At 38.1% G+C, this 14,272-nt stretch overlaps 1 protein-coding gene across 1 annotated transcript in view; it reads left to right on the forward strand.

Annotated features, from left to right (window-relative positions):
* The window catches only part of LOC112977041 (cyclin-dependent kinase 19), a 103,991-nt gene that overhangs the window by 62,923 nt on the left and 26,796 nt on the right, over positions 1–14,272 (forward strand). Inside the window, exons 4-5 of the mRNA XM_026088901.1 lie at positions 2,145–2,202; positions 3,000–3,131. Of these exons, the coding sequence (XP_025944686.1) occupies positions 2,145–2,202; positions 3,000–3,131 (190 nt within the window). The remainder of the gene's footprint in view (positions 1–2,144; positions 2,203–2,999; positions 3,132–14,272) is intronic.

Consider the following 14,272-nt stretch of genomic DNA (forward strand, 5'->3'; position numbering starts at 1 on the left):
CTGGTATTACACAAAACTTCTCTCTTACAGTGTAATTCTTCTATATCTAACATAGAAATCAGTGCACTGATTATACTTTTATCAGCTCTGTTCACTTGACAAATACGTTTTCTACCGCCTAAAATTCAGTCCTGAATCTAAAGGTCTACTGAGGTGTTTTTAATTTGTGCTCAACTCTCGATGGAGGTTTCTAGGCCTGAGTAATGCTCGTAGCTGGAATCCTGGTTGGGGCTATTTTAGCTGTGTGATACCTAGCAGAGATCAAATGCAATAGCAGCTTGCTTACTTTCCTTGCTGCCTGGCTTAAGTTTCTAAACACGCAGAATGGGATTGTTCTGTTCTCCACAATATTCAATTTATGCAAATACAAGCCACTGTTAGAAATTTAAAACCAGTGTTTGGCCAGTTGCCTTTGAATGTTAATTTCATTATCATTAAATATAAGCATCATCTTTATCTCTCCTAGATTTGCTGGTGAGATTTTACTCTAGATCAAGTAACAAAAGTGCTTACGTTTTAAAATTGAYGCTGGTATTGATTTACCAGCATTAACTGATTTCTCGGTGATCGTTGCTTTATCAGTGTTCATTGACTTAGAGAATGGTGCTGCTAAACAACAGGTTTTTTTAATAGTTAAAACGTATTAACTATTAAACTATTAACTATGACCCATAACTTACTATTGATTAAAATAGCTACTGCATTCTCCAAGTGGAGTGCGTTTTCCCTCTTGAAGGGATCCAAAAGTGTGCCGGGAATGAGAAATCTGGGACAGGGTTGAGAAGTAGTGTGAGAGGAAGAAACCCTGAGGCAGCAGCTGGTTTTCCTTTCTAAGAAGGGGAGACGTGAAAGAAGCAACAGCAACTGGAGCAGAGTAGGAAGCAGAGGGGAAAGAGGAGCGATGGCTGGAGCAAGGGAAGAAGCTCTGTCTGGCACTGGTTGGGAGGGAGAAGTACCTCCTGGAGCCAGATGGGAAGGAATAGCTAAAATAGCATTTATTTTAGTTTTTGCTTAAAAAAATATACATATATATATATWTTTTTATTTTATATATATATATATATGTATATAATCACTGGCTGCAGTTTGAACCAAATTAATAACTCTAGTTTCTTAAGTCTCATTTCAGGTAAGTAATGGCAAGTTTTAGGAACTGAGAAGTTAGTTGAGATTCCAGTGTCAGCTTTCTGCATGTCCCTTTCTGATGATTGAACAAATCCTGCTTGACCAGAGCTCTTGTGGAGTTAGAGATTTTAAAATACATATTTAAATATAACTAATGCTTGGATGAAAAACTTCCAAAATGCTGCTTTGAAAGTTCCTTATGGATATCTTCATTCAAATCATCTAATGTTTTCAATCTTGTTTACTTTTTTTACAGCTGTTAACACAGTAGGGTAAAAGCTTCTAAGGAATGACTCTTGGTGTCTGAGGGAATCTAAATCCTAATTGTAGAATAATTGCTGTGCTGTCATGTGCCGATTTTGTACGGCGTTCACAAACAGCTTTTTGTGAACAACTGCAGGTTGCATAAAGCGCCTATAAAAATTTTGCTCTATCTATAAAGGTTCTGTCTACACGGTAAAAAGTTTGTGGATGTAGCTGTATATATTCCCATTTTAAGGTAAATTCTCATAGCATGAAATCAACTTACTTTGTGGAAAAAGTGCTTTTGCCAGTGTAATTTTTACCATTCATACACTAAAAATCTCACTTTATATGATGGTAGCAACAGCAACTCTCAGCTCTGTGTTTGCATACCAGTATTTGGCATCATTTTAAATGAGCTACACTGGCAAAAGTGCTTCTTGCCAGAGTATTGATCTGCGCAATAAACCTTAGCCTGATATAAAATGCCTTTTTTTTTTTTAGAGGCAAATCTCACCAATGAACAACATTACCATACTGGTTTAAAAAAAAAAAAAAAAAAGGAGTGTAAAATACTTTGCAGTTCTTCTAATTGTGAGTCCGTGACTAGAATTAAAACCCAAATGCCAACAAAGCATAAATGTATACTAGTTTTAGACTTCTAAGAATATTTATAGAAATGTTCATTATTATAAAATAAATGTATGTATTTTTATTATTCTTGAAGATAATCATCAAAGGTTGGTCGACTAAATATTATGCTTTTTGTTTTCCAGAAACCAGCAAACATTCTGGTAATGGGTGAGGGTCCAGAAAGAGGAAGAGTCAAAATAGGTAAACCTTTTAAGAAAACTTCATTGTACAACTAAGGAGTAATTAAAAACATTGCATCTTCAGTGTAAGATAGAAAAAACTCTGAATTATTTTTGGAGAAATGTATGTGCAACATCTAGTTCAATTTTAAATCTCAGTCCCCAAGTTTACAAACTTTAAGAGATTCAGAATAATTTATTAGACATTTATAGAGCTTGCCAAGGATATTTGGTGGGATAAAAATATCTGCAAGAAACAAAAAATGAATAAGCCCATAGAGCAGCTGCGGTGGCCAGGACCAGGTTAAAATTTCTGTATGGCTACCTTAGTGTTGAGCAAAGGCCAGGGTTCTTTTGACTTCTTCTATGATTAAGTATTGTAATGTTGTTACTTACACGTTGTATTAATTCTTAACTATATTTTTATAAGCAATATCAATGCACATGTTTTTAGAGGTCCGAAAATTTGCTACGCAAAAAGAGTAGAGACCTACTACTATTGAATTTGGTTACCCAGGTATCTTTTGCAGCTCATTTTGAATACTGTGGCACTTGTATTTACATATTGTTTTACAATTCTCTGATGAAAACACTTATTCAAACATCATCCTTCATAGTCATGTCAAATGAAATGCATGGAATTTAGGCTTATATAAGGATAAGTATTGTTATGAGTAACTTGTCAGTTACTTAGATACACTGATTTGTAAGTTTTAGTGTTTCTGAGCTTTTGTTCTATAGCTTTTTGGCAAAGCTGTTAAATTATGACTTGTAGTTTATGCTAAATTTTTAAAATGTTCTTTCTTTTTCTTTTCCCAGCTGATATGGGCTTTGCCAGATTGTTCAACTCGCCTTTGAAGCCRCTGGCAGACTTGGATCCGGTTGTGGTGACATTCTGGTACAGAGCTCCGGAGCTGTTACTTGGAGCCAGGCATTACACAAAGGCTATTGGTAAGTTGCTGAGTAAGAGAGAGGTTTATCTTTAACTTTCTTAAAGGAGGGGAACCATATAACAGATGTAATGATCAACTGACCAGCTAGGTTTTTTCCTGGAGTAACAGCAGATGGAGTCTGATCCAATCCACAGTAAATCCAGATGGAACCTTTTTGAGGGCTTATTTTTAGATACAAGTTAATCTTAATGTTAGAAATTTTAAATGCGCTTGCTTTTTTTTTTTTTTAATAGAAATATTCTTTGCATTGGCTTATATGGTTTTCTGATGTGGGCTCAGAAATCTTGTAATAGCTTCAAAGGGAAAAAAGCTGTGGCTGGTGAAGTGGTGTTCTTCTACTGTGTTCCATATCCAGATGCTTTGTGCTTCTATAAAGCATCTGGCTTGGTAAGGTGAAGGGCAGTCTCCTGCACTGCTTGCAGTCTGCAGATCATTCACTCCTGAGGGCTGGTGGCCAGATCCTAGTCTTTATTACGACTTAATAAGTTCCATAAGCACAATCAGCCTGAGTGCCTAACAGTTTAGACAATAAAAACACTTGATGCACAGGAGGTATCCTGTCTGCATGCCTAGGTTGTATGTTGAAGAGAACTGCAAAGGAAGAAGTGTCCCTGTGTTGAAAGGGGTTAAATCATTCCTCACATGTACAGAGGTGGCTTTCTTGGCAGTTACAGGGATTTTCTTATTACAGAGATTTTTGCTGATGCTATTGATCCCTTGTTCAGACAGTTAGAAGACACTCTTATACTGGCATCTCAGTTGAGAATTCAGTTGGGTAGATCAATACTTTTAATTAAGATCTCACAGTCTGATTTTCTCAAGTAATTACTGTTTATCAAACTATCCCATTATGTGTGAGTGTACAAAAAAAAAGTTTACAAAATGAGAGGTTATATGTTTGTCATCTAACTTCTTCAATGTCTGCTTGCACTTCACATTTCTTTACCAGTCTCCTCTCCCATTTAGAGCCCTCGAATGTGGGAGGACCTGAGGTGGGCAAAACACTGCTTTATATGTTGTTCTGGCCTTCAGAATATGCAGGAACTGTGAAGAAGCGCAAAAAGACTTCTGCACAGGTCTAGTGAGTGAGCATAGCTATAAAATTTTCTATAATCAGAGCTGTGTGTTCCCATTTGTAAGAATATGTAGACTCAGTCTTGAAGAATTCTGCTTACAGGCAGGTAATGTGCATTTCTATCCTCGGACAAAATTTATCAGCATGAAAAAGCTGAAAAGTAAGGTCTTAAACCTCAGTGTTGCTTTTCATCTGTTGAAATGGACAAACATAAACTATTAAAATGACTGTTTCCCTTAGCAAGTAGTGTGGCACAACAGAAGTGTAAATGTAAAGCAAAATGATGTTGAGGACATAGCATCCACATCCACATCCACATCCACATCCACGCGTTTCAGAGAAAGGGGAGTACATTGGGCCATCTCTGGCTTGTTTCAATGGACAAATGCTCATTAGTGGTGAAAGCACATCTTTTGGTTTAATTTCATCCCAAAGGGATTAATTTTATGCACTCTGAGACGACTTTGCAGTGTGAACTGAAGTGGGGACAATCTGATCCGTTTCCAAAGTAAACTCCTGATTCAAGGTAAAATACTAACAACAGAAGCATTCAGTTTGGAAGGGAGCTCAGGAGGTCTTTAGTCCAACCTCCTGTTCAAAGTAGGGTCCGCTCTGAATTCAGACCAGGTTTTTTAGGGCTTTGTCCAGTCACATCTTGAAAACCTCTAAGAACAAAGATTGCACAACTTCTCTGGGTGCCCTGTTCCAGTACTTAGTCATCCTCATAGTGAAGAATTTTTTCCTTATATCCAGTCGGAACCTCCCCTGTTTCAATTTGTGCTCGTTGTCTCCCTTTCTCCTGCCCTGTGCCACTGTGAAGAGCCTGGATCCATCTGCTCGATCACCACCACCCTGTAGGTACTGTGAGGCTGCTGTTAGACCCCTGCCCCAAAGCCATCTCACAGGGCAAGTGCTCCAGTCCCCGACCAACTTGGTGGCCCTCTGCTGAACTAGTGTGAGTTCATCAAAGTCTGCCTTGTATTCAGGCCCCCGAACTGGACATGGTATTCTCAGTGTGGCCTAATGAGTGCTGAGTAAAGGGGAGTAATCGCTCCCCTCAGTCTACTGGCTCTCTTCCTRTTGATACAGCCTAGGGTGCTGTTAGTCTTCATCACTACCATTTGCCTAAAGGATCCCCAGGTTTGTTCTTTGCAGAGACGGTTCCCAGCCAGTCAGTGCCCAGCCTGTACAATTGCAGGGAGTCAGTCCATCCCAGGTGCCTGACTTTGTCCTTGCTAAATTTCACTGTGGCCCATTCCTCCGGCCTGCGTTCAGTTCCCTCTGAATGGCAGCTCTGCCCTCAAGTGTATCAACTGTTTTTTCAGTTTTGCCTCGTCCACAAACATGCTGATGATGTGTCCAATCTCTTTCTTCTGGTCATTGGTAACAATATAAAGATGCATAGGTCCCAGCATAGGCCTCTGTGGTACTTTTGCTAATCAGCCTCCAGATAGAGTATGAACCATTAATCAGTGTCCCTGGACCCCAGTGATTCAGCCAGTTTTTCCTGAAGTCCAGCACCTGTATTCTACTACGTGCCTTCATTACTCCACTATTTCATGTTTTTTCCAGCCAAGGCTACACTGATTATCACATCCCCAGCCATTTCTTCCTTGTTCATGAGCAGCAGATCCAAGAGAAGACCCATATAGCATCTGTGTTAAGCAGTTGCTGCCAACACGCTCCAGAAATGTTTGCAGGGTCCCTGAGACAACCCCATCCATCTCTGTTTATTCTCCCTGAGGCTACACAGTCTGTTCTCCTCCTCCTACAGCTCCTTCCCCTGGTGACTCTGCCTCAACCAGAGCGCACCTTCCGCAGGTGAGGCTGCTGCCCCCCTGCAGCCTGCATCCAGGGTGGCAGCACTCCCYCTCTGGAGCTCTGTCTTGGTTGAGGCCTCTGATTTCCCAGGGTGCCTCCTCCAGCAGATGTTGGGGATGGAGCGCTGCAGCGTGTCCCCATGGTTGTTGCACAGCCCAGTGCTGTCTGGAGCAGACTTCCAGGGCCTGCTTTGCATCCCCCACTGTGCAAACTGCCCTGCTAACTTCTAAAGTCTCCGTTTGCTGCACCCTGTATTTGGTGAAAATGGTTACTATAAGTATTTAAAGAAATGCCACCAGGGTCACTTTAAATGCTTGTGAATGACTGTGATGCTTAAACTGCCTTGATGAAGTTGCTTATGTGAAGCTGCAGCGTGAGTGGACCAGATTACTGAGTGACCTGTACTCATAGCAGTGAGAAGCTACCTTAACTGACAGTTACCTATTTGTGATAGATAGCACACTTGTTTGCAGATTTAGGTGTGCCATATGTACCATTATCTCAGGATATCTCTTTGACAAATGAATTAGTATAATGCCGTTGTTTTTTAATTATGTCATAAGTTACTTAATTCTTGCCCTGAGGGATCTGTAGTCTATACTAAAACAAAGACAAGGAGTCCCTATGAAATTTTAGAGGAGGATGCTGCCTCAGAGAGATTTGTTTTTGTTAGCAGTTTATTATTTTTGAGGCTTTTCTTTCTTATATTAGACCCACMCCAGTGAATTCCTTGGGGGGTTCTGAATGGATAGCATGATACACAGCACACTGTGGGTAGCAAGGGCATTCAAAATGCTTTGGGCAGCAAAGTAAAAAATACGGAAATGAAAACAAGGAAAGTTGCAAGGTAATATTTGTAGGCTGAGTGAAGGATTAGAGGAGGATGCGATTAAAGAGAAAAGAACAAAGATCATGGAGGTGATCTGTATGCAGCTGTAAGGCAAAGGGAAGAAGTTGGTAACAAAATGACAGCAATGATGTTCATGCACTTTATGAGTCCAGACTTGTGTTTTGCTTCTAGCATTATGTGCACTTAAAAAGACAGTCTTAATGAGCTAATCACACTAGAGAGAGTTGCCATTCAACTTGAACATGTATGGTTTTTTTGGCAAAGAATGCAACTCTTAAGCTATCTCTTAAATCTCTATGCAACAAATATAATTCTAACATCTCTTAAAATTACACAATCCTCAGGAGCACTAATGTACTGCTTTTAGTAATAACTCATAAATTATTTAAGATTCTCACTTAACTGCTATTCAGTTGAACATGCTCATTTAGAAGAAGAGTGATTAGATATGGCAGTTTATGAAAAAGTAAATAACAGGCTATTTGGGATATAGCCTCTCATTTTCCACAGATATTTTCTTATGCTTTCTATATAACATATAATCAGCAATCCTCAATAAAATGAGGCTAAAAGCTATATCACACCAGCTTTGGTCAATTCTCTTTGAGTTTCACCATTGTGAGAAATATTTTTATTTGAATTTACTAGGAATTTTTTCAGTCATCAATTCTTTATTGCAATACATTAAACATTGTCTGAAACAGTTGCTGCATAATTCAGATTTTTGCTCAAGTTTTTACTGGCTTTTAGTTTTTATATATCTATTTTTTATATATTCTCTGTATTTCACACACTTCCTTATCTTATTCTCAAGACTCAATTTCCTGTTGCCTTGTGCCGTATTTCCACAATACTTGATAGAAAATTATCCCCGTGTGAAAAAGGAACAATTCCTTTTGCCTGCCCTTTGCCAATCGTAGCTCAAAAATGTGACTCTCTTGCTTGACCTGTGATATCCAAATCTTTTTCTAAAATAACTGTTCATGATCAAAGCCTTCAAAGGTACTAGTTGATTTGGTAGCTTCCAGTTTTAGGCTGCTCAACATGAACAATGTTAGAAGAATTTCGGAGAGGGTTGTGACTCAATATATCTTAAAAATTAAGTTCCTGTTGTCAATTTGGACAGTAATTCACTTTTGAAATGTTTTTTCTCTAAGCTTTTTTATGAGGAATTCTTCTTTCTGTTTCTTCCTCTCAGTTCCTGTTCTTTGCATGTATTGATGCTACTTTACTACCCTATAACCTAGAGTATCATTTTTTAATTTGTTTATGTTACTATACAAATTTAACTTTTTTTTTTTAGTCAACTCTGGATAGTCGGTACTTGTTTAGCTGCACATATAACATGCATATCAGCAAGTCTACTTCTGAAATTATTAGCAGTGTATTCATAAGGTCTTGGATACTGTCTACCATGGTGTCCACTTTGTTCTTCTAATAAGGCCTTTAGATATGTTTGCTTGCATGCAAATAGTTCTTGTACATGATCAGTTGTTGAAACTAGAATTTGACTTGTGTTACTTTACATGTTACTTTATCTTGGTTTTCTGGGCCTGATGTTCATTACATTTTAAAGATTTGAACTGCAGGGAAAAACTTCACTCAGTGCAATCTGTTCAGATAGAACTGTGTTCTGTCTAAACGCAGAACACTTACTGTATAAGCATATTTCAATATTTTAGAGGTAGGTTTACATTGACATTTTCCCCTTATTTGATTTGTCCCTTCATCCTCATGAAATACTTCTCATTTATGAGCTTGCAGAAGAGGTTGTTGTTTATCACATATCTAACACCATGTTTTGAGGAGGTACAGGAGTCAGGAAAACACTGTTGCTGGAAAAACAAAAAGAAATAGCTTTTGTTTTCTGCATGTTAAAAGAATAGTAAAAAAACCCTGTTAGAGTTTCACGGGGAATAATATTCAGTTTCCTGAACTGAGAACATTTGTATTCTAAGTCCTACTTGTTAGTAAAGTTTCCTGCATAACATGTTACTATAGTTACAAACAACTAATTTAACAGATGAATATAAACTGGAAAAATGTTGCATAGAACCTGAAGACCACTTTCTATTCTGTTGCTGCAATATAAATCTGTACTAACATTATTGCAGCCTGTGGAAGTTGGACTGGATTTTCAACTCCATAACCTAAAATCAAACTCTGCTCTCCTGAATTCATATCCTAATATTTTAACAAAGCAGTAAAACATACAGAGAAAAGTAACTTGAACAAGCTTTAGGTGAAACCAAGTTACCAGAAAAATATAAAATGCTTGTGATCATGGAAACATTAATAAACTTACTGAACTTTTAAAAAGTCTCCAGAGGAACAGAAGATGTCATTATAGTCAAAATACTAAAGAAACAATTTTGAAGCAAGTGATGAGGTACCATACTCCATTCCTTGATGGGCAAAGATTTCTGCACTGTAATTTTAAGGGGAATAAAGGAAACGATTGAGGCAAGATTAAGGAAAAAGTAAGCTAGCTTTCAGCTTGAAATGTCACATTAATCTGACTTTTTTCCTTCTGGAAACATTAAAATAGAAAAGAGAATATTACAGTAGTAAGAGCTTTTTCATCATAGATGAAAGTTCATAGGCTTTTAAGAAAGCATGTGGCAGTCTCTGCTATGATTCATTCTGGGACATCTTGAAGCATAATATCAAGGAAATAGCATGATTAAATTTTTTTTTCTTTTTAATCAAGTTGCAACTTGTGTAGTTATCAGTGCTATCAAACAAGAACACGTTATCTTACCTCTCCTTACCACTTGCCTTAATTAAAGAAATACATGATAATGACATGTAATGCCTTACAGCATTCTAGATAGTTTGGATTTTGCTGACAAAACAGTTCTTCAGCCTGATTGTCAACCCACCCTTTAAGGTAGGCTAAAAGACTGTCTTGAACCAAAAAAGAATGGAATTAATAATTATAAAAAATAAATTGGAGCACCCAAGAAATCTCCGCTGCTGAGTTATAACACAAAGAAAAGTGAGGAAAGGTAATTTCTCTACCTAGATTATAAGTCAGCAGGAATGTCAGTAATGGTCATGTGGCAGCTGCATTTACCAGCCTAAGCAAGATTTAGTAATAGAAAAACTGTAATTTAAAGCTTGGGCAGTGCACTGTCACCTCATTCTATTTCCAGAGTAACATATGGTTATGAAAGCTGGAAATGTGTGAAAGGTATAAGCAGATATCAAAATGCCTTTGAAAGCAAATGTCACAGGAAAATATTGGGTGTATCAAAGGGAATGAATTTATAATGAATGCTGGGATCTGTCAGAGTTTCAACAACTCGCTTCAACTTTATCCAGGGAAAAAAAGAGGGAAATATCTGGGGTGCATTATGTGGGATTTAGGATGGAAATATGTGCATGTGCACTCCATATTGTATGTGCAGCGAGTCCCCCCCCCACTCTGAATACGTGAGATGCTCTACGTGCGCGTGGACCACTGGCATACTGACCAGGCTGCGAGGCTGCTCGCAAGCTTGGACAAGTGCCTCAAGTTCTTTGATTCTCTTATTCCAGGAGGGTGGGGCGAAGGGGAGAAAATAAGACATATCTGGAAAAGCTGGTAAATCAGAAATTCCAAATGGGGCTGCTCAGCAGGTTGAATAGTCCTTAGGAAAAATTTAAACCCAAGGTTCTCTACCTGTGGTCTGTGGACCTGTGGGAATGTGGGGACTGCTTTTAGACATCCATGAAAGGTAACTAAGAAAAGCAACTCTAGAGTCAGTTAGCTTCAATTTGCTGCATAGGGATCCACGTTCTTGGTTGCTAGAGATTGGGGAGGGGGAGGAGAGTAGAAAAGAAATGTAGAAAAGTTTGGAAAATATTCATTTATGTGCTCCAAAAAGAGTAACTCRGGATACACTAGGAAGGGAGCCTTGTTCGTGCCTTGGGCAATGTTATATGACACGGGAAGCAATTGGATTCAGATGATATTTTGTGGTAAACTTATTCTGGCATGTGGTAAATTTTCTTCATTTTGATTATCACAATTGTTCTTCTTTTTCTGAGAGGCAAAATATTTAAATATCAAAGATTAATTGTTGTGCTCTTATCTAATTATTGCAGGTGCTAAATGATTTACTGCTGATTTTTTCCTCTTATTTGACAGTGAGCTCTGAAATACTTTATATGTTTCTTGTTTTCAAAAAAAAAAATTACATTTACTACACTGCACAATCTTATCACTCCAATCACCTAAAAAATGTAAGTTTTTTAACAGATTATTAGGTCATTTAAAATAGAACATTTTATAGATACATTAACTAGTATTTTGTGAAACTTCAGATGCTGACAGCAACTCAGGGTATATTGCCTGCAGGACTGTTGTGCAGTTTAATATATTAACTATTTCAGGATCTAGCATACTGGTTCCTGTCTTCTTCTAACTGCTGTATTGCTCTCTCTTGTCAAATTTGTCAGTGTCTGTAAAAAAGCTAGTAAAGCCTGTGGCCAGTGACAGTTATGGAGAGCCTGAAAGGTGTGTCTGAGTTTGTGTACTAGATTCACAGCTGGGAGGACGAGAGCAGTGGCAGTGACTCGCAGTGCAGTAGGCCAGACCTGTCTCTGATGTTGTAAAACCAATTGAGTTGCTCTAATGTGAGGCAGACAGTAAAATCTTATCTTTTAGGACAATAAGATGGGTCTCAGGAGACTTGAATTTAAATACTGACTCAGTCCCAAGCTTTGTATGTAGCTTACAGCATGTCATTTAAWCCATCCCATGTGTTGTTTCACTCTGTAAAATGGGGATGCTACTTAATAGTATTGTCTTGAAGATAAAATCAATTACAGATAATAGGGAGCTTCAGGACAAGTGTGTTATGGATTATTTTCATTACTTCCGTGAATAGATTAATTCATCTGAGAACCCAGGGATGTCACTTAGCATCTGCAGTTAGCTTGAGAAATACATCTCATTCTGAACCTTTAAAAAAAAGGGGGCTGGGGGTGGGGAGAACAACAAAACCACTCAGTTTTCAGTCACGATTACAATCTACCAATTTTACTGACTTATAGCAGTTCCCTCAGTTTTTAGCTGAGGGAACACATAAATTGTGTGAAGATTGCTGTATAACAAATGAAAATCCCAAACATTTTTTACAATTTAGATTGCTGTATAAGTTTACAGGTTAACTTCTACTGCTGATCACCCTGCACTCTTCCGTATGTTCACGATTCTCTCCTGCTCCTGCAAAACATATGAGAGAAGGAACCAAGGGCTTTTGCCTTTTTATTCAATATTTTTCCAGATTTGCTATTACATGATTACTGTGACTTAACTGTATGTGGATTATTTTAGAGAAGGAAAATCAAAATAGCATAAAAATACTCGGAAGGCAGAATGTCTTCCACAGCAAAAGCACTGTGATGAAAAAACACTTTGAGCAAGAGGTGCCTTCAAAAATCCCTCTATGCTTAGGCCCTTGTACTTCAAAAATTGACTGTGATCTGTGGACCAAAAAAACCTCCCTGCGCATAATGGTCTGTACCGTTTCTTTTTCCTTCTAATTCCTTTTTTCCTCAGAATATCAGACAGTTTCAAGTTCTTCCCAGCTGTGAGCAATCATGGTGCCTCTTAATGTGAGCAAGCTTGTGCCTCCCTAGTAACTCGCTGACTTTGCCTTTTACCGGGCAGATGATGCAGCAGCAGCAGGATTTATCCTCTACCCTCCCTGAACAGCCTACTCTTTAAGTTCAGTTAAAAAGAAGGATTTAGGGAGGTAAGACAGGAGTTCTCCTTGCAATGTCTGCCATAGCCAAGAGCAAATAACGGGTGCTAATGTGGAAATGGGACACAAATGGTGACATGAGAAAGCAAGAGTCAGCATTTGGAGAAGATTAGGAGATAAATCTTGCCCACTTCTCTTTATCCTCAACTCCTTTCTGTACATGTCAGTTGTGATATATTGTGATTCTTTGGGATATTCTGCAAATACTTAGTTCCTTTTATATATGAACAGGTAAATGGTTTGCTGCAGAACTGAACTTGCACCTCAGGAATGTTTGATACTGTTTTGTATTTTAAGGCGTCCTTTACAAAGCAACGAACTAAAGGCTGATCTTGTTTTCTTAAATGAAAGGTGAGGTTGCCATATAAAGATCCAAAAGCTTGTCTCTAGTAAAACCTGGTTCCATGAACACTTTTCTTTAGCTAACTAGTGCAGCAATGAAAGCTTTTAACGTGCTCTATTCACTCCCTTGTCTAAAAAGGTTCTCCAGCAAAAGTTAGTTTTAGAACTTGGTTGAAAATCAAGCACCTAACTTCATAACCATCTTAAGATGCATACTTCTGGTGCAGAGGAATTTTTTAGCTGATTCATCAGTTTGATCTTCAAGCACAATTATTTCAGCAATATGAGCTGAACCTTTCAACGCTACAGTACTGGTTAGTACTTCAGTAGAATGACTTGTTCTCAGGACAGAGTTGGGATTGCTTCACAAATAGACTTCTTGGAAACAGTTCTGACTGGCAGCAGGGTTACAGTTCATGGCAGTTCATTTCGTTGCATAACAGAGTTGCATATAAGAATGTAGGAGATATCCTCAGTACCTTGTTAGAAATAGCTGTAAGGTTGAATCCCTTTGTAACAGAAATGTTAAGAAACTGTAAAGTGAAGCACTCTGCTTAGAAGGAAGATTAAGCCTCTCTGCCTGTGCTATCTTGGAGGCACGATTTCTTTGTGTGCATTCTTCTCTATTGACTGAAATAAGTTAAGCATCAAAAGCTTTAATAACTCCCGGAGAAGACTGGCATGAACTTGTGAACTGGAACAAGCTATGAAAGTACTTTTCATACATGTTCTGCCAGATAGCAGGCCTTTTGCTCACCTTATGTTAGCTCTAGAAGGTGTTGACATGTTGGACCTAGTAAAAAGTTGTAATAGCAGATGACACAAGCCAAGTGAGAGTACACAACATATTATAAATTCATTGTCCCTTTTCATTCAGCATGGAGTTAACCTCCAAAGATCTCCACTGTGTACAGAAAAGCTGTGTTTTGTTAAAATATTGTAGTAGAAAAATCTGTGTTTGATTAGGCATGAGAAATAAGTATATTTTCTTTTCAAAGAAGATTTACTGCTCTCTTCTCATTTGCTACATTTCAGAAAAGCACAGATAATGGCAACAATTTTCTAATATGCTATGCTATTTGTACAATATATTGTACAATATTAGATACCTGTTGCTTGCAGTGATGGAAAAAAATGGAAGAAGATGGCAGGGAGGGAATTAATGATAAAGCACCTTGATTAAGAATCCTGGCCTTCCAGTCCTATGCTCAGGTGATACTGTCAGTCCTTGTTTTCACAGGACAAAGTGACTGTGCAAAGCTGTGGATGTTCCCTGAAAAACTTTGTAAATATTCTTT

Source organism: Apteryx rowi, unplaced genomic scaffold, assembly GCF_003343035.1.
Source record: "Apteryx rowi isolate R43461 unplaced genomic scaffold, aptRow1 scaffold_794, whole genome shotgun sequence".
NCBI lineage: Eukaryota > Metazoa > Chordata > Aves > Apterygiformes > Apterygidae > Apteryx > Apteryx rowi.